At 59.9% G+C, this 23,136-nt stretch overlaps 2 protein-coding genes and 1 long non-coding RNA gene across 4 annotated transcripts; all 3 read left to right on the plus strand.

Moving 5' to 3' along the window:
* Nucleotides 1-21: 21 nt before the first annotated feature.
* Nucleotides 22-2,233, plus strand: LOC144578939 (uncharacterized). Its single transcript, XR_013525537.1, has 2 exons — nt 22-258; nt 2,009-2,233. It is a non-coding gene; the product is annotated as an uncharacterized LOC144578939 (long non-coding RNA).
* Nucleotides 2,234-6,376: 4,143 nt separating this feature from the next.
* On the plus strand, nt 6,377-6,780 carry HRURF (HR upstream open reading frame). Its single transcript, XM_054243774.2, has one exon. The coding sequence runs from the start codon at nt 6,676-6,678 to the stop codon at nt 6,778-6,780; it is 105 nt and encodes a 34-aa protein (XP_054099749.1). The 5' UTR covers nt 6,377-6,675.
* Nucleotides 6,377-22,515, plus strand: HR (HR lysine demethylase and nuclear receptor corepressor). Of its 2 annotated transcripts, XM_035270065.3 has the most exons (19): nt 6,377-6,956; nt 8,170-8,825; nt 9,543-10,332; nt 11,622-11,760; nt 11,850-12,043; nt 13,534-13,701; nt 14,477-14,566; nt 14,749-14,864; nt 15,966-16,047; nt 16,405-16,568; nt 16,685-16,921; nt 17,130-17,295; nt 17,474-17,543; nt 17,761-17,891; nt 18,342-18,461; nt 18,560-18,675; nt 20,532-20,696; nt 21,164-21,292; nt 21,829-22,515. In XM_035270065.3, exons 2-19 carry the CDS (start codon nt 8,214-8,216, stop codon nt 21,889-21,891), a joined length of 3,552 nt encoding a protein of 1,183 aa, XP_035125956.1. In that variant the 5' UTR covers nt 6,377-6,956; nt 8,170-8,213; the 3' UTR covers nt 21,892-22,515. The 2 variants fall into 2 exon arrangements, with proteins under 2 accessions (XP_035125956.1, XP_035125958.1); XM_035270067.3 differs by lacking the exon at nt 20,532-20,696.
* Nucleotides 22,516-23,136: the final 621 nt, after the last annotated feature.

A 23,136-nucleotide genomic window follows, 5' to 3' on the forward strand; every position in this document is an offset into this window, starting at 1 on the left:
CAGTGTCCCTCCCTGCTGCTTGTGGTCACTGGTCCTTGGCCTGCCCCATGCAAGGAGTCTCCTCTGCTCTCCTGAGACCAAGGCTCTTTGCCTGGCTGGTTCCACTCCAACCCCTCCTCCAATCCCTGGGGCCACTGGGTACCCAGCTCTGCCCTCTCCTGCCCTGATGCTGATGCTGGTCTCGTCATGATGCCTGGGGTGTGCCCCTCTGCCACCGCCACATCTGCTCCTCCTCCCTGCTTTTGATTAAGCAAAGAGGTGGGTGAGAGTGTGGGATGAGAAGAGGGGAAATGGGGTAGTAACCTGGAGTGGCCTCAGAGAGTGGATTAACTCTTGGTGTGGGGATTATCTGGGTTTTATTTGGGGGAGGCTCGTAATCTGCTGCGGTGGTTTAGCTCCTCACATATGGGTGCTTGCTGCCATCCTACCATGGCCTGTCTTTGCATTGTGGGGTTGTCTTATCTCCATTAATTCATTCAAAAAATCTCTATTGAGCCTCGAGCAGGTACCAGACAACATGCCAGACGCTGCAAGGGGAGTGACGGCTGGCGCCCAGAGTGTGGCCGCCCACGCAGACACTGCTCTAAGGCCCTAGCATATACTAATTTAATCCTCATAACAATCTTTGTGGGGGTACGTACTACTCTTAAGAGTCTCCATTTACAAACAGGAAAACAGGCACAGAGAGGGCCAGTGATTTGCTCAAGGTCACATAGCTAGTAGGTAGCAGAAGGGCTTGGAATCAGGCAGTCTGTCTCCAGCGTCTGTGCACGTAACTGCTATGCAGTACCAGAGTGAGGGAGATGATTTCTGCCTGGCAGGCAAGGACACGGAGACTAACGTGTGAAGTATTTGTTGTGTGCCTGACCTGGTACTGGGCATTTTACAGAGATGATTTCCTTGAATCCTCCCAACAAGCCTGTCAGGTAGGGACTATATCCATTTTTTAGAACAGGTTCTCACTGTACCGCCCAGGCTAGAATGCAGTGGGGCGGTCATAGTACCTTGCATCCTTGAACTCCTGGACTTGAGGGACCCTCCTGCCTCAGCCTCCTGAGTAGCTAAAAGTACAGGTGCTGTTCATCACACCTGGCTAATTTTTGTATTTTTTTTTTAAAGATGGGGTCTCCCCATGTTGTTCAGGCTGTTTTTGAACTCCAAGGCTCAAGTGATCCACCTGCCTTGACCTCGGAAAGGGCTGGGATTACAGGCATGAGCCACTGTACCCATAGGGTTATACCCATGTTACAGATGAAAAACTGAGGCTTGGAGCCAGAACACCTTGCCTACCATCATGCTGCTTGGGAGTCAGGGACCCTGAGTCCTGATGCACCTCTGCCTGGGAGTTGCATTGATAGAGGTGGGCTGGCAGGATCCACATACCCAGACCAAGGGAACAAAACCAGAGGGGCGCCAGGCACGGTGGCTCACACCTGTAACCCCAGCACTTTGGGAGGCCAAGGCAAGCGGATCACCTAAGGTCAGGGGTTCAAGACCAGCCTGACCAACACGGTGAAACTCCGTCTCTACTAAAATATAAAAATTAGCCAGACATGGTGGCTCGTGACTGTAATCCCAGCTACTCGGGAGGCTGAGGCATGAGAATCGCTTGAGCCCGGAAGGCAGAGGTTGCAGTGAGCCGAGATTGTGCCATTGCACGCCAGCCCAGCGACACAGCAAGACTCCATCTCAAGGAAAAACAAACCCAGAAGGGCGTGTGATGAATGGCAAAACGAAACAAAGCAAAAGGAAACAGCTAGGGAGAGGCCTGATGTGTGGTGGTGAGGGAGATTTCACTGGGGTGGGGGCTTCACTTACCCTCCTTCTTAGGACAGGTGTTTGGAGAGGACCACAGGGCCACCCGAGCCCCTTGGCAGAGCTCTTGATGTCTTGTCCTTGCCACCTCATCAACCAGGCTGTCTCCTGGCTCCGTGTGGCCCGTGCATACTGACCTCTGACATGCTCTTCCTCTACCATCCCATTGTATCCTATTTCCCCTTGCCCTTAGAACCCCGCTCAGACATGTCTCTCTGGGAAGCCCTCTGCCAGCACTCCCTCCCGTGGAAGCGGTTTGCTGTCTGGACCTCACCGCCTCTGTTCCTGCACAGACTTCTGCTTTTGCCTTGAGCGTGTTACCTTTCCTCCCCCACTGTATTGTGACTTCACAAAGAACACGTGTATTTTACACACTGTTGTAGCTCAGCCCCGAACGAAAGGTCTAACGGAAGTGAAATATTTTTGTGAGTTTGCGATTGGGTGGTGAAGTCCTGCTCATTCTCTGACCTGTCTGTGAAGCTCTCCTGCCTGCCCCAGGGCAGGACTGGGAGCATCTGGTAATCATTCACGAACAAGCCCAGATCCCCCAGCGCCCAGCACTGAGCCAACACCTGTGAGGCCTGGAGGAGTTCTTGCTGGTGAAAGAACAAATGCACACAGTGAGCATGAGTTCTGGGTTGGGGAGGTGGGGGAGGTGGGGGCGGAGGGGGGTGTGGGATGTCCTTGTGATTTCCGCCTTTGTGCCCTGCATTGCCTGGGGCCCACCGCAAAGCGTTGAACATGCAAGCCCCCTAGAACATGGGTTTGGTGAGCAGCGGACCGCAGGTGAGCGGCGGACTGCAGTTGTATGAATTCCAACACGTGACGGGGCCAGAGGGGAAGGAGCCACAAGAAGTTCAAGTTCTGGGGCATTTCTGGGCGAGCATGCATGTGACCTGAAGGCTCAGGCCACTGGTTGCCAACTGGACTTCCCTGAGAGCCGACCCTGCCCCTCTGAGAACCCCTGGACCTCACTTTTGCCCAGCCTGGTCACACACTGGAGGGGGTTCCTGTCTCACCCTCTACCCACTGTGGCCTGGCCTCTCGAGGAAGAGTAGGCTGCACACCAGCCTGCCCAGGTTCCCCAACCCTCTCCTCCCCACCAGCCAGTGGGCCCCCAGCAGGATCAGGGCACGAAGGTGGGGACACGAAGCTACCACAGCCAGCCCTCTTAGAGCTGCTCACCTCCCCTGGGTGTGGCCCCCTACCCAACTTGGTTTGCGCCCTGGCCTCACTCCTCATCTGTCTACAGCTCATCTGCTTTTGAGGGCTTCCTCCATCTCCCCACTGCTTTCTGGGTGCAGATGGCCCTTCCTGTTTGCCCCTCTCTTCTCTCTCCTCCCCACCCACTGCCAGGCGCTTCCAGGTGGCTCCTGTCCCTCCCTGCGTCTTCAGCCCCGTCACTGACCTTCTCGGCCTGGGGACCTCCGTGTCCTGGTCCCCTTCCCCACCTCCAACTCCATGTGCACTCCACACACTGGCTGTATTTTTAGCTGCCACTGATTAGCCTCTAGTTCTGACACAGCTCTGACCCAGGCTGGGTTGGGGCATCCTAGCTGGCACTGCCCCCCACCTTGAGGGGGTTAAGGAGGTAGCACTCAGGCTCTGGCTCCATCCTCTACCCAGCTTCAGGGACTGGGGGTCTCAGGAGCTGGGTAGGGGGCAGATGCCCAGGCAGGAGAAGGATTCTCTGCTGCTGGAGAAGTCCTGGGGGCCACAGTTAGTGTTTCCAGCTAGGCACAAAGGTCCCAAGCCCAAGGCAGAGTGGAGCTGGCTTCCTCTCCCCGGGTGGGTAGCTTGTGGGGGTAACCTGGAGGGGAGAGGAGGTGGGGGGGAGGCGTGCTGGGAGGTTTGGACTGAGAAGAGGAATTAGGTCAGGGATGTAGGTGGGTGGGCGAGAGGGGAGGGCGGCATCTGCTGCGGAGCTTCCTCCTGGTTCCAAACGCATCTCCACACTTCCCTTCCCCTCCTCCCCACTGCGGGTCTCAGGAGAATTCGCATGGTATTCCCCCTCCCCCATGCCCCCCCAGGCGTTGCCACAGGGTGGGGGGGGTGGGGGGAGGCCAGCCTCAGCTGTCTGAAGGATGGAGGGGCTGGGGAAGCAGGGCTAGGTGCCCAGACGGCCGCGTGTGTGGGAGGGGATGTCCTCAGATGCCCTCCACCCGGCAGTCCCCGCTCTGACGTGGGTGCCCCCCCTCTCCCCGCCCGGATTAGTGGCAGCTTGGCCTGACTCTCCGGGGCTCCTTCCCCCGCCCCCGCCTGCTGCCCTCCCCTGGGCCGGGGGCTGCTCTGCCCGGGGGCACTGTGCTTGCCCAGGTAAGGGGCTCTGGGGATGGCAGGAGGGCCACTGGCTCGTGAGCGCTGCTGTGTCAGTCAGCACAAGCGTGTGTCAGTGAGCGTGTGTGTGTCAGCGCACCAGGGGTCGGTGCGGGGCTGGGGCTGGGCCCACGCGTGGCTGGGGGTGCCGGTCAGCTTGCCTTTGTCCACGAGTCTGGCACTGTGTCCACGCACCGTGTGGCTTTCCTTCTGTGTTTGTGTCTTTTGTGTGTCTCCTCAGCTCTGCTCCGTCCTCAGGCACAGAACAGCCAGCTACAAGGACTCCGTGGGCCTGTGGCATGGGTTCTCAAGTGGGATGGGGAGCTGGCGAGGGTGGGGAAGAGGTCTTTCCTCCCACCCTGCAAGTCCCCACAAGCCCCTGGGCTTTTCAGGAGCCTGTCCCCTAGAGCCCTGCTCTAGTCCAGGGACCAGGGCCTGACAAAGCAGACATGAAAACTGGGGGTGGGAGGATCTGTCCCCTCCCCTGGGATAGTCCCCATCCCCTTTGGGGTTGTCAGCGATAGGCCCTCAGGGTTCTGGACTGCGCAGGCGCCCATCTTGGCCTCTTCCAGGCCCCAAGCCGCAGGAATCTCCCCCTGGCGCTCCCACAAGCTTCAGCTGCTGAGGAGGGAGGCCAGAGGACACAGATGGGGGACCACAGGCACACCCCAGCCCCTCACCTTCACCCCTGGAGCCAGCTGGAGTGAGGCTGGGCCTCAGGGCCTGGGGCCTCCAGTCCATGTTAGACCCTCTACAAGCAGCTCCCCTGGCACACTCAGGTCCCTGCCACCCCCAGGGGAGCTGGGGAGGAAGGGAGTGTTACTAACTCAGTCATGTAAACAACCCCTACCAGCCTGCTCTGCCACAGAACTGGCCTCTGGGGGGAGGCCTGGGGTGGGCTGAATCGATGCCAACACGGCCCTAGTCCTGTCCAGTGCTAGCTGCTTTAGGCCCCCTCTCCCCACGACCCCACTCTTCTCAACTGGTAGAAGGCTCCAGGTCTTTGCTCATCCTTAGGAGGAAGGCTTCTGGCTCTTCAGGGCTCTCCTCTGTAGGGATAATGGTGTGACTGGGGACCAAGCTAGAGGTATCCAGAACCCATCACTTTCATGGGATGGGAAAGAGGGGGTACAGCTTTGGTCCCAGGCAGGCCAAGGAAGCCTTCCGAAGGGGCAGGGAGGCAGGGGAGCTGAGGGTGGGAGGTGGGTGCCTGAGGGGAAGGGAAGCACCCGTTGGGCGTGTGGGTTTCTGTGTGAGTCTGAATCTGTCTGTGTGTGTTTGAATCTGTCTGTTTGTGTCTGCGCTGGAACCACCCCCGCAGAGGAGCCGGGATGCTTCCTCGGGTGGAGGGTGCCCTGCTTTTCCATTTCCTCTCCTCCTCTCTGCGCTCTCCTGGGAGCCACTCCCATGGGCACCTCTCCAGCGCCGGGCCTGAAAGCACCAGGAACCCTGGGGATAAGCAGACCCTCAGAGACCCGGGTCTGGGGCCAGTGTTGGAGCTCATCCTGGCCCATGACCTCTCCAGACATTTGGCGAAATCAAGACCCTTAGACCAGGGACAGACCCAAGCCCAGGCCCTCCCAGAGGTCCTAGGCCACAACCCTTTGTGCCCTTGAACTCTGGAAGGGGTTTGGGAAGGGTTTGGGGTGGAAGATGGCAAAGAGCCGCTTGGCCAGGTGAGGATGAGGCAATACAGACACAGGCCAGTGGGGCGTGCCATGGGCCAGAGCTGGAGAGGACCAGGACCCAGTGGCCAGGCAGGCACAGTCCGGCTGGCGTGGGCCAGAGCGCCCATCACTGACCCGTGAGAACCCGACTGCCCTTGCCAGCTCTGGCGCTGCCCCCTCCCAGCCGCCCCACCCTAGCACCCTGGGGGGCACCCCGCCCACCGTGGCCTGGTCCGGCCCCTCCCGCCCTTTGCTCCAGTTTTCCGGGCTTGGCACCTATAGTGGGGGTGCCGCCCGCCTGCCAGGCTCCGGGGCCGGGCCCACGGGAGGGTGGGGCGGCTGGGAAGCTGGCACGCTGCCCCGGGGGAGCCTCTCTCGGCAGGCGCCCGGGTGCCGCGGGGGGGAGGGGGAACAAAGGGCTCATTCTCCCCGTGCGCAGCCGGTGGCATCGCCGGGGCGTTGGCGGAAGCCCCCGGGGCCCGGGAGGGGGCAGGCCCAGACGCGGCCGCCGAATCACGGGCTCCTGTTTCCCGCAGGGTGCTGGAGGAGGAAACCGGCGGAGCAGCTTCCCCACTCTCAGTTGCGCGTCTGGCGATGGCGATCAGAGGTCCTGCTGCGCTCTCCGCCGCGCTCTTCCTCCATTAGCCGCGCTGCGCGGTGCTGCGCCCTAGCCGGTGCCTCTCTCCTGGGTCCCGGGATCGGCCCCCATCCAGGCACGACCCCCTTCCCCGGCCCCTCGGCCTTTCCCCCCACTTGGCCATCTCCGACCCGGGGCGCGTGTTCCCCCCGGCCCGGCGCCTTCTCTCCCTCCGGGGGCACCCGCTCCCTAGCCCCGGCCCGGCCCTCCCCGCGGCGCAGCACGGAGTCTCGGCGTCCCATGGCGCAACCCACGGCCTCGGCCCAGAAGCTGGTGCGGCCGATCCGCGCCGTGTGCCGCATCCTGCAGATCCCGGAGTCCGACCCCTCCAACCTGCGGCCCTAGAGCGCCCCCGCCGCCCCGGGGGAAGGAGAGCGCGAGCGCGCTGAGCAGACCGAGCGGGAGAAAGCGTTCTTGCCCGCCGGCCGGGAGGCCCCGGAGACCGCCCATGGGGAGCAGGCGCCCAGTGCCGGCCACGACGACCGCCACCGCCCGGGCCGCGACTGGCCGGTGAAGCCCAGGTAAGCGACAGAAGCGCGTAGTTTGGGGACACTTGTGGCAAGGGTTTTCTGAGCCGAGTGTGGTGCCCGCAGGGAGTGAGCTCCCCAAACCCCTCTGGGTTGGGCCACCCATTCTGACACCTGAAAGTTAGGATGCCCGACAGGGCCAGACCACGGTGGAGCAGTGGCTCCAGAAAACCTGGGCGCCCTCTGCCACTGCTCCGTCACCTCCCGCCTGGGGCTTCCTCGAGCTGGTGGAGGAGACCGTGCCAAGAGAGCGCTGCCGCTCTAGTGCCACCTGTCATCCTGGTCCCTTGCACGCACGTTCAATTTTCCCTCCCTTGCCTCTCTCTGGGGCCCAGCCCGCTTTCCCCGCCTCCTTCCCTCCCCACTCCCCGCCGGGCTGAAGTTTCCAGCGGCGGTGGCGGCTACACTGGCACTGCTGGCTGGGCTAGGGCAGCTTGACCCATCCAGCTGAGGCTTCTTAGTCCCCCTCCCCTGTGCTGGCGCGCTGCTCTTCCCGCTGGGGGCCAGGGTGGAGATCCTAGCCCCGGGAGTTGTCCTGGGACTCTGCTTGAGAAGCCGAGAAACTGCAGAGCTCTGGGAAGAGGCTGACTCAGGGCCGCCCAGGTGTAGGGAGAGACACAGCCAGCAGCCCTGGCTGGCAGCCCTCCCCATGACTCCAGCCTGCCAGGCCCTCACTTCCCACAGCTACAAGCCTGGCTGGGGTTATGGGCTAGGGTCGGGCTAGTAGCACTCACAAAACCACGGATTGCAGGACGGGGAGAATCTTCTGAGATGTGACCCAAGCCTCAAGGGCACACTGAGGTCCAGAGGAGTGACATGACTTGTCCAAGGCCACACAGTACAGGACAGTCAAGGCCAGGATCCAGCCCTTTTCCAAGTCCAGTGCCCTCCCTTTCTGTCCTCCCTCATGGCTCGAGCAGGTTTCAAGCCCAGTGAGGCCAGGAGGTGTCCGACTAGCAATGGCAGCCTCTGCTGAGGGGTGCTGGCCCAGGTGGCATTTGGGGAAGAGGTGATATTCCCACACTGAAGGAGCAAGATGCGTCAGGCTGCATGTGAAGAGGCAGCATGGTGCCCAGCTGTGGGTTGGCACTTGCCTTACTGGTTTGAGTTGCCTTGTTTCTGCCAGGGCGGTGCCCACTCTGTGGCAGGCGGTAAGGTGCTTGGGGCATGTGCCCCAGAAGCTCATGCTTTGATGGTTATGCTCCAGGGACCCCCCCCACTCTGGGAGAGCCCCATGAGGGCAGGAGAGTGATGGAGAGTACGCCCAGCTTCCTGAAGGGCACCCCAACCTGGGAGAAGACGGCCCCAGAGAACGGCATCGTGAGACAGGAGCCAGGCACCCCACCTCAAGATGGCCTGCACCGTGGACCGCTGTGTCTGGGAGAGCCTGCTCCGTTTTGGAGGGGCGTCCTGAGCACCCCAGACTCCTGGCTTACCCCTGGCTTCCCACAGGGCACCAACGACAATCTCCAACTTGTGGAGGGTGAGAGCACCCAGAATGGGGAGAGGAAGGCCAGCTGGCTGGGCAGCAAAGAGGGACTGCGCTGGAAGGAGGCCATGCTTGCCCATCCACTGCCATTCTGCGGGCCAGCGTGCCCACCTCGCTGTGGCCCCTTGATGCCTGAACCTAGTGGTGGTCATCTCAAGAGTGACCCCGTAGCCTTCCGGCCCTGGCACTGCCCTTTCCTTCTGGAGACCAAGATCCTGGAGCGAGCCCCCTTCTGGGTGCCCACATGCTTGCCACCCTACCTAGTGTCTGGCCTGCCCCCAGAGCAGCCACGTGACTGGCCACTGGCCCCGCACCCCTGGGTATACTCCGGGGGCCAGCCCAAAGTGCCCTCTGCCTTCGGCTTAGGTGGCAAGGTGAGTTCAGGGGCAGAGAGGGTACCTGGGGCTCTGGCCTTGCCAAGTAGCTCGGGTGGTCCCCAAGCTGCCCTTCCACTGTGATAAAAAGGGAAGGCAGCACCAAGGTAGAGGTGTCCATCAGCTCGGAGCTGTCCCAGGTCCCACAGCCAACCCCAGCAAGCCTTCCCATGAGAAGCTCCATCTTTAAGCCTCCCCTCCCCTCAGGTCATTGCAGCCGCTGACTCACCCATTGTCTGCCCAGGATAAGGTCCTGGGAACTCTGGCCTTGGAATGTATGGCTTCTCCTGGGAGGAGATGGGCAGGCTGGCAAGGCCACTCTATCTGAGCGTAGGATGTGCAGGGGACCCCATGGCCCGTGTCTAGGGCACCTCCCCCATAGACTACTCCCACTCCCAGGGATGAGATTTTAAAAGACTTAAAACGCAGTATGGCACAGGACACCAAACAGCCTGAACACACCCGGGATGCCATTTGGCTGTGCCCGGCGTTCACCCTTTAGTGCTAGATTTCGGGGAAGCCTCAGAAATCCTGGGGGAGGATGTGGGGTTGCCAGGACAGCGGCAGAGGCGCTCCAGAGACCTAGAGCAGTGCCATCCACTAATCAGAATGTGGGACCTTCAGTATTCTCACCATCCTTGCTTGTCAGTTCTGCCTGTCCTTTTAGGCACCAGAAGCCCAAGTCAGCCCGAGCGTAACCCTTTCTCCTCCCTTTAGGGCTTTTACCACAAGGATTCGAGCATTCTCAGGTTGGCAAAGGAGCCCTTGGCAGCTGTGGAACCTGGGGTGTTGGGCTTAACCCCTGGTGGGCATCTGCAGAGAGCCGGGGAGGCCGAATGCCCTTCACTGCACCCGAGGGATGGAGAGACAGGGGCTGGCCAGCAGCAGAATCTTTGCCCACTCTTCCTGGGGCAGCCAGACATTGTGCCCCGGACCCCCTGGCCCACTTGTGCCCCAGGCCTCGTTCATACTCTTGGCAACGTCTGGGCTGGGCCAGGCAGTGGGAGCCTTGGGTACCACCTGGGGCCACCAGCCACACCAAGGTGTCCCTCTCCCGAGCCGCCTGTTGCCCAGGGGGGCTGCTACTCAACCTACCTGCCCACTAAAGATGGGGGTCTTGGCCCTTGTGGGAAGTGCCAGGAGGACCTGGAGGGGGGTGCCAGTGGAGCCAGCGAACCCAGCGAGGAAGTGAACAAGGCCTCTGGCCCCAGGGCCTGCCCCACAAGCCACCACACCAAGCTGAAGAAGACATGGCTCACCCGGCACTCCGAGCAGTTTGAATGTCCACGCGGCTGCCCTGAGGTTGAGGAGAAACCAGCTGCTCGGCTCCGGACCCTCAAGAGGGCAGGCAGCCCCGAAGTCCTGGGAGCGGTGGGCAGCCCAGCCCCCAAGCGGCCACCGGACCCTTTCCCAGGCACTGCAGGACAGGGGGCCGGGGGTCGGCAGGAGGTCCGGGACACATCAGTAGGGAACAAGGCAGATTCGGGACGGCAAGATGACCAGAGAGGTAAGGGGACCTGCAGGGGCTGCAGGCCCTGCATGGGAGGGCACAGCTGGGGCTGGGGCTTCGCACGTTGGGGGGTTCCATAGGCTTTGTGAGTGGACCACAGCTTGGATCGTGATGGCTTGCTAGGCCTTCCTCAGCATCTCCAGGTCAGAGCCTTCTAGCAAGTGGCTTCTATCTCCGTCTCCTCCCAAACCCTGGTGTGTTGGTGACAGTATAATGACATGGGTCGGAGCATGGCTCTGGAGCCAGAGTGCCTAGTCTCTGACTTTGCTGATTGGTAGCTGTGTGACCTCGGGTGAGTTGCTTCACCTCTCTGGGCCTTAGTTACTTCATTTATAAAGTGGGGCTGAAGATGGCACCTGCCCCAGGAAGACTGCTGCAAAAGTTAAATGCTAGAATAATTCACGGCAAGAGCTTGGAAGAATTCCTGGCACCCAGTGAACTCTCAAGAAATGTTCACTGCAATGACTGCTTATCCCACAAATCCCTGTTTGGGGATGGCCTGTCCTGAAGGATCCCTTGTCCTGGCCAGGAACAGCTGCTCTCTCGGCCAGATGGAGCTGGAGACTCAGTTTGGACTCTGCCAGTATTACAGGGCTCTGGGCACACCCTGGAGTCCTCTGCCACACGGCGCCCCTCATGGAGGGCCCTGGCACTGCCGGCCGAGCCTCAGTTCTTCAGGAGCACTTCAGTTTTTCAGCTTCCTGGATGGCTGGGTGTGAATCAGGACTCTCCATGGCCTTGTCCAAATGCCCCTGCACCTGGCATGGGCCTGCTGTGCCCTCCCAGGCCTCTGCCCTGGCTGGGAAGTTGTTGGCCCCTTCGTCTTCTTGGGTTACTGCACCTGTGGCCTGTGTTGAAACACTCCGGCCTTCTCACCTTCCAGCACTCTCCGTCCACGCTGGGATTGTCTCCTCCTGTCACGCAGCCAGTGGTCAGCGGCATCACCAAACCCACAGTGGAGCTATCCAAAGTCTACACTGGCTGGATCCTGTGCTTGTGTTAGGACGATCGCCCCAGCTGCCCAAAGCCTTGGGTGCAACACACCAGACAACCTCTTCCCTCAGCTGCCGGCCCGGTGCCAGGGCATCCTCAGACTCCCTGCTCAGCCTGGTGTTCGAGCCTTCCAGCTGCCTGGTCCACTCCTGCTAGTTCTGAATTAGACTTCAGAGACGTGGGGCGAGGCTGGGCTGGCTCTGTGTGTGGACAGGCAGGGTGCTAAGGTGGGGGATGAGGTTCCCAGCAGCCCAGGTAACTCTGACTCCTCACCTCCCACATTGTCTCCTCAGGACCCCACGATGGCCAGGCCAGTCTCCAGGACCCTGGGCTTCAGGACGTACCATGCCTGGCTCGCTCTGCAAAACTGGCTCCATGCCAAGGTTGTGCCCAGGCATCTGGAGAGGAAGGAGGGCCTGCCTACCACTCTCAGTAAGTGCGGAGGTGAGCCCTTGACCCTGGATGCCTCCAGCGCCCTCTGCCCAGGCCTCCCTCCTCACCTTCCCCTGCCCTCTGTCCAGATCGCCTCTGGGAAGGGAGCCACAGCCAGAGGAAGACACAGCCGCCAGCTCCAGCTCTGAGGAAGACCCAGGGTGCAGCCCTAACGGCCAGCTCAGCACGGGCCTCGCCAAGCACCTGCTTAGTGGCTTGGGGGACCGACTGTGCCGCCTGCTGAGGAGGGAGCGGGAGGCTCTTGCCTGGGCCCAGCGTGAAGGTGAGCAGGACCTCCTGGGTCTGCCTGGGGTCTGTACTGTGTGGGGAGTCCCAGGCGTCCCTCCCTGGCCCCACACACACTGCCGGCTCCTAGACCTCAGGCAACCTCAGAAGAGCTCCAGGCCTGGGTGGGGACATCAGGAAGGTGACAAACTGGGTACGGCCCAGTTCTCTGGGAGTTTTTGGGAAAACAAGAACAAGTGCCAAGTATCTGCAAGGCACCGGGAGGTGGGGTAGCTCCTGAGGGCTCGTGGGGTCAGGTGAAGCTCCTGGGCCTGGAAGGCTGGCAGGACCTGGCCTAAGGTTCCTCTGGCTCCAGGCGCTCACTGGCGTCGCCCTTCCCAGCTGAGAGAGTTCCTCGTAAGCACACAGCCCCTGGCTGCCGGTCTGCTGTTCGGTGGAGACCCTCAGGGCTCCCTCTTGACCCAGACAGGGCAGGCTCCTTGGCGTGTCTTCAGCTGGCTCCCTGCTGGCTCCCACCACTCCCAGCCTGGGTTCCCGGCACACACGCCACCCATCTCCCTTCCCGGCTCCCTGGAGCTTGTCATCCCCTTGGGCCTTGGCACTGGCTTTCCTGCGTCTGGAATGCCCTGCTCCTCCCTGCCTACCTGCTGAATGAAAACTTACTCATCCTCTGGGGCCCTCCCGGGAAGCTCCCCCGCATTCCCATCCTCACCCTTCCCTGGCATTTTCCATCTCCAGCACCCACCTCATGGTGCCACGGTCATTGCCGTATTTATGGGTCCATCTCCCTACCCAGAATGTGAGTACTGCAAGGCAGGGCCAAGTCCTGACCACCTCTGAGTCCCCTGCACCCAAAGGCAAGACGTTTGTTGAAGTGAACTCCCTGGCACCTTTTCCACCTACCAAGGGCTGAGTCTGATACTTGGCTCTTAAAAAACCCCACTCCTGGCTGCGTGTGGTGGCTCACACCTGTAATCGCAGCACTTCGGGAGACCGAGGTAGGAGGATCACTTGAGACCAGGAGAAGGAGGCTGCAGCGAGCTGGGATCACACCACTGCACTCCAGCCTAGGTGACAGTGAGGCACTGTCTCAAAACAACAACAAAGTCCCCTGGAGGAAGTGTCAGCTGAGCATAGTTACCATTTCTGGCAGCATGTAGGGCTTGGAGGGAAGGAGGTGGAGGAAAGAATGTGCTAGAAGTGGTGTGGATTAGTAATTCAGGGCCACTGGGGAAGTCCCTGGGGCAGGGCTGGGTGTGGGGCAGGAATGGTGGAGCCAGGGCTTCCACTGTCCCTGGCAGTGTTTGCTGGAGAGGATGGTTTCTTCGGGGAGCCTCTGGAGGGGCTGTGGAGTAAGCAGGGGGTAGCTGTCAAGGAGCCTGCCTCCATTCTCTCTCTGGCGGATGGGCACAGGGGTCTTCCATGGAAGCTACTCCCTGTTCTGCCCCTGCCTGGATCCTTCTCATGTGAAGCCTTTCAATGGGGCCTGTTGCCTTCACCCTCTGACCCTGTTCCCTCTGTGCTCAGCGGGCCAGGGGCCAGCTGTGACAGAGGACAACCCAGGCATTCCACGCTGCTGCAGCCGTTGCCACCATGGACTCTTCAACACCCACTGGCAATGTCCCCGCTGCAGCCACCGGCTGTGTGTGGCCTGTGGTCGTGTGGCAGGCGCTGGGCGGGCCAGGGAGAAAGCAGGTAGGAGGGGGCCGGGGGCGGGAGGGGGCCGGGGGCGGGAGGGCTGGAGGGAGCCCTCAGCGGACTGCCCCAAGGCTGTGGTCATTCACTGGCTGCCTCGCCCCAAAAAGCCCCCGACCCACTGCCCAGCCGCAGTCTCAGCCACCGTGGCTCAATGCCCTTAGAACGGAAGTCCCCTCTCTGCAGATCAGAGGATCATGCCTACGTCCTTGACCACCCTTAAACAAAGGCGAGTGCCCTCTCTGCATCTCCCACTCTGCTCAGCTGGCATCCTTTAAAACCTGCTATAACACTGTGAAGTGGCTATTATTGCCTTCATTTGATAAGAAAAACTCAGAGGATAAGTGACTTGTCCAAGGTCACACAGTCAGTCAAGTGTTGCAACCAGGATGGAGACTCAGGTCTTCCGGTTTCGCCCTGTTTTTTTCATGGTTCTCAGCTTTCTCTCCCTTGGCTCAAGCTGGCCATGGGAGAGCTTGAAATTTCCCCGTGTTCCAGAAGGCATGACCAAAAAGAGCTGCAGGGTCAGATGAGCTTTAGAACATTGTCTTCCACATGGTTAGCCTGGGGACTTGCAAAGCATCTCAGCACTTTAAAGGCTGTGCGTTCTATAAGCCAAGAATGCGGTGTCTCTATGTGACCCAGGTTTCCAGAAAGCACAAGTTTTACGGACTGTTGAGTCCCTGGATTTAGATCTCATGTCCTGACCTTCTCTGACCTTAACCCGTGATTACCTTGCTTTCTGAACCTGCAGCTTTTCCCTTCCTGCCCACAGGCTCTCGGGAGCAGTCCACGGAGGAGTGCACACAGGAGGCTGGGCACGCTGCCTGTTCCCTGACGCTGACCCAGTTTGTCTCCAGCCAGGGTGAGCCATCTTGGAGGGGTGGGGTGTGCAGAGGTTGGGTCCTGAGGGAAACCAGCTTCCTGTCTGATTGTCCCTTCCCCCTCAGTGCCATGCCCTTCTGCTTGGCAAAGCCAAGCTGCCCGGGCTGCCTGTTGGTCTACACTCACCACCAACCTCCCTCTCCTGCCCACCCCCACCCCCAGCTTTGGCAGAGCTGAGCACTGCAATGCACCAGGTCTGGGTCAAGTTTGATATCCGGGGGCACTGCCCCTGCCAAGCTGATGCCCGGGTGTGGGCCCCCGGGAATGCAGGCCAGCAGGTAAGACCCAGGGCATACCACCGGTTGGGTATTGTGCCTGCAAATGACTGACATTTGCAGGGGTTTGCCCTCCCCCCTTTTTTTGGTGGGGATGAAAACCGAGAAGCCTGTGGAATCAGGCTAATTCCCGCCTTCCCCTGGGGATCAGGAGCCGTGCAGGCTCTCCAGTGCAGGCCCTCCCACCCCCATGCCCTGAAAGTCCTCACCTCCTGCCTTCCTGGAGTTCTGCCCTACTCTGTGCAGATTCTAGTTCAGTGTCTGCCACATCACAAGCTCACTAGAGGAGCTTGTTGGTGTGACCGTGTCCCCAGGCCATGGGTTCCTTCGGGTGGAGCATTGGCCTGCCTTCTCAGTATCCCCAGTACCTAATACCTAGCAGGCGCTCAATGTGCATTTTGCAAAGCTTTTATGAAATTCATGTTCTTATTATAAAATAAGTCATTCATGGCCAGGCACAATGGCTCATGCCTGTAATCCCAGCACTTTGGGAGGTTGAGGTGGGCAGATCATGAAGTCAGGAGATTGAGACCATCGTGAAACCCAGTCTTTACTAAAAATACAAAAACAAAAAAATTAGCTGGGCGTGGTGGTGCCTGTAATCCCAGCTGCTTGGCAGGGTGAGCAGGAGAATTACGTAAAACCAGGAGGCGGAGGTTGCGGTGAGCAGAGATCCCACCACTGCACTCCAGCCTAGGTGACAGAGCAAGACTCGGTCTCAAAAAAAAAAAGTAATTCATTAAAAAAAAAAATAGTTCATTGAATGCATTTTGGGTGCCAGACACTGTTATATACCCACTGTGGAAATTTTGGAAAACGCAGACAGTATAAGGAAGAAAATGACGATGGCCTTAATACCACTGGTAGTTTTGACGCATTTCTCCGCAGCCGTCTGTCTGTTTTAGTGGACGGTAAAACCTACCACAGGTGGAAACCCACAGGCCATGTTTTTCCACCTAACATTATATCCTATAACATTTTGCCCCTATAAACGTGATTTTAGGACTGACAAGAGTCCACTGTTCATTCTTGTGGGTTGTGTTGAATTGTGTCTGCCATTTTTAAATCTCTGGTTGGATGGGGGCGGGTGGATGGGTTTAACAGAAGGATTCGACACAGAAAACGCCCCCAACTCCACAACCTTCCTGCAATGGGGACACCCACAGGACCAAGAGCATCAAAGAGGGTGAGCGGCTCCTCTGGTCCCTTGGCCTGTGCAGGTGGGAGGCTGGGGCAGAGTTTGAGGGAGGTGACAGGCAGCGGAAGTCTCCAGGAACTTTATCTCCCACTACTCCCCTCAAGACATGCCTCCAAACACCTTCTCTGGCCAGACCCCCTCTGAACCCCAGATTTACAGGTTCTGGGGCTGCCTGCAGGAAGGGTAGTAGCAGGGGAGACCCAGAGCAGAGCTGAGGTGGAGGGTCCTGGTAGTGGGAGATTGGGCTCGGCCAAGAAGCAAGGAAAGAGCAGCATGGGCAAGGGGGCCTCACGGGGAAGGGGAGGGACCAAACTCGAAGCCCCTGACCATCTTCCTCCTGGACAGAAACCCCAGATTCCACTGAGACCCCAGCAGAGGACCGTGCCGGCCGAGGGCCCCTGCCTTGTCCTTCTCTCTGTGAACTCCTGGCCTCTACCGCGGTCAAACTCTGCTTGGGCCATGAGCGGATACACATGGCCTTCGCCCCTGTCACTCCGGCTCTGCCCAGTGTGAGTGAGGGCATGGAGGGAGGGCTGGGAGTCAGAAGACCAGAGGCTGGGCTGCCCTCTCTGTGGGGCTGGGTGGGTCCTGAGGCCCTGTGCCCCTTCCTGTGTCCCTATTGCAGGACGACCGCATCACCAACATCCTGGACAGCATTATCGCGCAGGTGGTGGAACGGAAGATCCAGGAGAAGGCCCTGGGGCCGGGGCTTCGAGCTGGCCCTGGCCTGCGCAAGGGTCTGGGCCTGCCCCTGTCTCCAGTGCGGCCCCGGCTGCCTCCCCCAGGGGCTTTGCTATGGCTGCAGGAGCCCCGGCCTCGGCGAGGCTTCCACCTCTTTCAGGAGCACTGGAGGCAGGGCCAGGTGAGGCACCCACCCCGCCCCTCCCCTCCCAGCCTTGGCCACCCACCTGCCCCTCAGGGCCTTGGTCCCTAGACCCAGACAGACCTGGCAGCTCCAAGGGAGCAGGAGGGCTGTCCCCATGCTGTCCTACTGCCCTTGCGACATGCTCTTGCCCGGCCACAGCGGGCACCCTGGCCATTCTCATGGCCTCCTTCCTCTCCTCCCACAGCCTGTGTTGGTATCAGGGATCCAGAAGACGCTGCAGAGCAACCTGTGGGGCGCAGAAGCTCTTGGGGCGCTTGGAGGCCAGGTGCAGGCGCTGAGCCCTGTTGGGCCTCCCCAGCCCACCAGCCTGGGCAGCACCACATTCTGGGAGGGCTTCTCCTGGCCTGAGCGTAAGTGTCCCCAATACGGGGGAGAGAGAGCTGGGAGCCCAAGCCCTAGGGACTGGGTGGCAGAGGAGTCCCAGAGGACGCTGAGGGGCTGCAAGCAGGTGTTGCTGCCACCAGGGCAGGGGCTTCAGGCCGAGGAGGCCCCTCCCTGGGCCAATGGCCATTCTGTCTCTTCCTCTAGTTCGCTCAAAGTCAGACGAGGGCTCTGTCCTCCTGCTGCACCGAGCTCTGGGGGATGAGGATACCAGCAGGTGTGTCTGTCACCAAGGGCCAGACCTACCTCCCCAGCCACCGCAAGCCCCGCCTCGTTCTGCCCTCCCCTCCTCCTCTGCCCCCCACCCCCACCCCATGGCCCTTGGTGCTCTCACATTTGCCCTCTGGGAGTTACACCAGCAGTGGGGGCGTGGCTTTGATAGGGTCTCTGGAGCCCAGGTTAGGCCTGCTGGGCATGACTCCCTCCCCCTACAGAGTGGAGAACCTAGCTGTCAGCCTACCACTCCCAGAGTACTGTGCCCACCATGGGAAACTCAACCTGGCTTCCTACCTCCCACCGGGCCATGCCCTGTGTCCATTGGAGCCCCAGCTCTGGGCAGCCTATGGTGAGTAGCCTTCTACCCGCCCAGTCCCTATTCCCATGCCTGTCATCTCGGGGCACACAAGCGTCTGTGCCAAGGCCCTGGGGCCTGAAGTGCTTCTCTGATTCCATTTTTTTTTTTTTTTTTTCTGAAATAAAGTCTCACTCTGTCACCCAGGCTGGAGTGCAGTGGTATGATTTTAGCTCACTGCAACCTCTGCCTCCTAGATTTAAGCAATTCTCCTGCCTCAGCCTCCTGAGCAGCTAGGATTGCAGGCATGTGCCACCACACCAGCTAATTTTTTTTGTATTTTTAGTAGAGGCGGGGTTTCACTATGTTGGCCAGACTGGTCTCAAACTCCTGACCTCAAATGATCCATCCACCTCAGCCTCCCAAAGTGCTGGGATTACAGGCGTGAGCCACTGCGCCCAGCCTGATTCCATTTCTAACTGTTCTTACTCTATTGCCATACAGGTGTGAACCCGCACAGGGGAAACCTGGGGACCAAGAACCTCTGCGTGGAGGTGGCCGACCTAGTCAGCCTCCTGGTGCACGCTGAGGCACCAGTGCCTGCCTGGCACCAGGCACAGAAAGGTAGGTCCTCGGGCAGAGGTGGGAGTGGGGACAAGCTACAGAGGTGAGCGTCTGCAAGTGTGGGCCCTGGGCTTGCCTGATGGCACTTCCCTCTTCAGACTTCCTTTCAGGCCTGGACGGGGAGGGGCTCTGGTCTCCAGGCAGCCAAATCAGCACTGTGTGGCACGTGTTTCGGGCACAGGACGCCCAGCGCATCCGCCGCTTTCTCCAGATGGTGAGGAGGCAGCTGGGAGCCCTCCCCTTACCCTCGCCCCACCCAGCCTCAGAAGCTTGTCTAGTTCTGTCTGGCCGGGAGCCCACCCTAGTGTTTGGTCCCGGTGTGCTCATCCACCTCATGTCCTCAGGTGAGCTGCATAGACAGGTGCAGAGAAGGCAGAGGGGACCCAGAGAGCCCCCTGCCCCTTCTCCGAGTCAGAGAAGGGGCAGGGGGCTGCAGCAGGAGAGCCTGGACCCGAAGATTTTGAAATGAGAGCACCAGCTGCCTGAGGCTGGACATGGTGCTAGGTCCTTAGTATCTGTTACCATCCCAGCCTCCACCGCCCCATGAGGCGGCACTGTTCCCTTCCCATTTGCAGATGAGAACGCAGAGGCTCAGTGGTAGGGCTGGTATCTGAGCTTCTGTCTGTCATGGGCTCAGGTCATTACTTAATGCTTTTCTTGGGGGCAGGCAGCTCTGCCGCTTCTGAGACTCTATCCTGCTGCCCTCCTTTTGGTATCTGCACCTTGTTAGGGAAGACTGCCTGGAGGAGATGCTCCCAGAGGGGCTAGCAAGGAAGGGAGCTGAGGGAGGCATAGGCAGAGAGGGACCAGGTGAGGAGTGAGGGAAGAGGAAGGTGATGGGGTGGGTAGGAGGCAAGAAGCTTGAGGTGCAGGGGAGGAGAGAAGCCGGGGTAAAGTGAGGGCAGCCCCGTGGTTCCCAAGTCCAGCTGGGCCCTCATTATCCTGGGGAAAAGACTTCCACCAAGTGTCACCCCTTGCCAAGGCACATACAGGGAGACGTGCAGAGGCCAGGGTGGTGCACAGGCACACATGTGCAGCTGCACACACAGATGGTGTGGCATGCAGAGGGCAGCACTCAAGCACACCTCCAAACACAGATGGCCTCGTCCAGGCTGGGTGGGGCTGGCCATGGGCAGTCCCCATGGCCCAACCCAGTGACTCACGAAGCAGGGCTGAGGGGCACATTCTCCCTGGGTGGCCTGGGAAACACTGTTCTGTGCCAGGGTGGACCTGCATCTCCAAGAGCAAGGGAACCTTGGCACCTGGCCAGGACTCCCCTGCAGCCCAAACTGCTTCACCAGCCTTCCTTTCCCCCACAGCCCCATCTTGCAGCCCTAAGCCCAGGGGCAGTGGCTGAGGTCCTCGCTGCGGGTGGATTGGGCTGGTGGCTGGTTCAAGCACGATGCTGGTTCTGCAAGTCCCTGCCTGCCCTAAGAGCTCCCTGATCTGGTTGGGCTTGTGAGGCCCCCGTAGCTGTGGCTGCTGCGGAGTCCTTGGCCTCGTCCGAAACCCTATTCACCCTCTAGGACCCAGAGCCTCTCAGCGGCCCTCCCTTTTTCTGTATCAGGGATTTTAGGGAGCCTCTGATGAATGCTTTGGATTGTCCCCCAAGGGACATACAGCTCCCTCCTCACCTGCCACTGAGCACAGTTCTGGCCATTCCAAAGACTTCAGGTTAAGAAGTCCTGGTACAGACAGTTTATGAACTGAGATTATGCAGGACGTCTTCCTGGGTTTTGCAGAAGGGGGTAGCATTGAGACAGGGAGCAGAGTGGCCGAGGTCCCAGAGGCTGCTCAAGGTCTCCAGCGCCAGAAATCCAGGAATTCAGTCTGCCCACCTGTAGGACCTTGAATCCCTTCCTTCTAAGCTCCTTCCAGCCAAATGTGTGTTCTGCCAACCTGAGCTGCCCCAGCCACGAGCAGCCCAGCCATGCCCTCCCTGCCTGTCCTTCAAGACTTGACCCTTCAGCTCTTCTCTCCACCCCTGGCCTCTGGGAAGTCTGTGCCCCATCCTCCTACAGCCCTGCCCTTCCCGCCCCATCTCACTCATCTCCCCTTCTCTTCTTTGAGGTGTGCTCGGCTGGGGCAGGCGCCCTGGAGCCTGGCGCCCCGGGCAGCTGCTACCTGGACGCAGGGCTGCGGCGGCGCCTGCGGGAGGAGTGGGGCGTGAGCTGCTGGACCCTGCTCCAGGCCCCTGGAGAGGCCGTGCTGGTGCCTGCAGGGGCTCCCCACCAGGTGCTTCCCGGCAGGCAGGGGCTCTGCGGGGAGATCAGGATGGCAGGAGCAACCCAAGCAATGAACAAGCCGCAGGCATCCACATTCCCTCGACACCCCAGAGCCAGAGCCGGGCAGGGCAGGGAGCTGCACGCTGCTGTGGGGGAGAGGAAATGGGGGCGCCAAGAGAACTTGAAGTCACCAAGCCCAAGTGGGACTGCACCACAGTCTAATCCTGAGCTCCTGGGCATGCTGATGCCAGGAGACTCATGGGGAGGCTTTGGGGTCTCTCTGGCAGCCCTTAGGCCTGGTTTTGGCCACAGCCTTTGAGGTGTCCAGTGGTGCTTCCAAGAATCTGCTCTCTTGAGAGCCAGGCATGGGGGTGAGGTATCATTAGAGGAAGCGAAACTCAGGGACCGGGGGACAGGGAGAGGATGCGTGACCTTGAGCCTCGCTGACCCCCCTGTTCATGTTCCCCCCCGACACAGGTGCAGGGCCTGGTGAGCACAGTCAGCGTCACTCAGCACTTCCTCTCCCCCGAGACCTCCGCCCTCTCCGCTCAGCTCTGCCACCAGGGACCCAGCCTTCCCCCTGACTGCCGCCTGCTGTATGCCCAGGTAGGTGCGATGTGGGCCAGCAAGCCGGGTGTGCTGCCTGAGCCCCTACCTCCCTGTGCCACAGCTGCAGTGGACATAGCAGATCCCACCCTGTGCCAAATAGGCAGCCACCCTGTGCAGGGGAAAGAGTATTCCTTTTGCTTACTTTGTTTCATTTTTTTGAGACAGAGTCTTGCTCTGTCAGCCAGGCTGGAGTACAATGGCATGATCTTGGCTCACTGCAACCTCCAGTTCCCCGGTTCAAGTGATTCTCCTGCCTTAGCCTCCTGAGTAGCTGGGATTACAGGCGCCCGCCACCATGCCTGGCTAATTTTTTTTTTTTTGTATTTTTAGTAGAGGCGGGGTTTCATCATGTTGGCCAGACTGGTCTCGAATTCCTGACCTCAAATGATCCACCCTCCTCAGCCTCTGAAAGTGCTGGGATTACAGGCATAAGCCACCATGCCCAGCCAGAGTATTCCTTTTAAGAGGGGTGGGAGATGGCGGCGGACCCAGGAATGTCACTGAAAATTCTTTGTCCTCTCTATTTTTCCTAGATGGATTGGGCTGTGTTCCAAGCAGTGAAGGTGGCTGTGGGGACGTTACAGGAGGCCAAATAGAGGGATGCTGGGTGTCTGGGGTAGGGATGGGGACAGGTAGACCAAGTGGTCAGCCCAGGCACAACTTCAGCAGGGAATGACACTAGGGGACTTGGGGATTTCTGGTCAAGCCCACAAGCACCACTCGGCGCAAGCTAGGTACCCTGCTCCCCTCCCCCTCAAGCCAACAACCACAGTGCCACCAAGCTCACACCTGTCCTTCTCAGGCTGGCACCTCCCCTGCCCTGTGCCCCTCTCCACGGTACCAGGCCCACATTGGAGATGACTGACTTCCTCCAAAGCCCACACCCCCAACCCAGGAGACAAACAGCCCTTCCTTGGGGTACCTCGGTAATCATTCTGGCTTAAGCAACACCTCCTGCTGCTGCTCACTCTCGCTAAGCCCGCTCTACTGCCCCGCTCTGCTTCCACCGCTGAATCCTCACTGGGCTCCTGCAGAAATGCTGAAGAAGGGTCCTGACCTTCTGCCCTCCTGCCAGAAGATCTGGGGAGTGTGAGGAGAGGGTGGCATCAGGGACTGCCCAGGCTTGGCTGAGGGAGCAGCATGGGCGATGTCACTCAGCCTGCTCCCCATCTGCCCGCTTCCCTCCTTCATGATTTCCATTAAAGTCTATTGTTTTGTGACTGCTGCCAGTGTGGTTGGCCCTGACCCTGCAGGCCACATGGTCCAGGGAGGGAGGGAGACATGGAAGTCTGCCCTAGAGTAGAGGCAAATGGAGTAGGGCGGGCCAGAGCTGGGGCCCGAGGGACAGGACACCACAGCCTGCTCTTCTTCTAGGGCCTGGGTCCTTGCCTCCCACTGAGGAGCCTTTGGGTGGGGTGGGTGTCCCCTGAAGATGCTCTTAAGTGCAACAGCAGGCAAGGCAGAGTCCTGGGGCACAGCCGAAAGGTGACTGCCCTGTACAGGGATTCTGGAGCCCTACTCCACCCAGCAAGCTCCAAGCCGCCCCATCTCTTCCATCTACCTTGACCTGGAGATCCAGGAGTGTGGCCCAGAAAAGCCCTTGCCCCACCTGTCTGCCCTTGGTGGCCATGATGTGCACCAGGCCCAGCCACCCTGGGAATGAACCCGACTGCTTCAGATAGTGACCCCTCCTTGTCCCCGCCCCACGCCCGCAGGCTTCTGGTGGCGCTGTGCCCTCTCTCTCTTCTCTTGTATATCTCAGCTCCACAAAGAAAAATGCTCCCACTCTTGTCATACCTAATTGTTCCTGCTGTGGTTTGGGGACTTTTTTTTTTTTAATT

This window comes from Callithrix jacchus, chromosome 13, assembly GCF_049354715.1.
Source record: "Callithrix jacchus isolate 240 chromosome 13, calJac240_pri, whole genome shotgun sequence".
Lineage (NCBI taxonomy): Eukaryota > Metazoa > Chordata > Mammalia > Primates > Cebidae > Callithrix > Callithrix jacchus.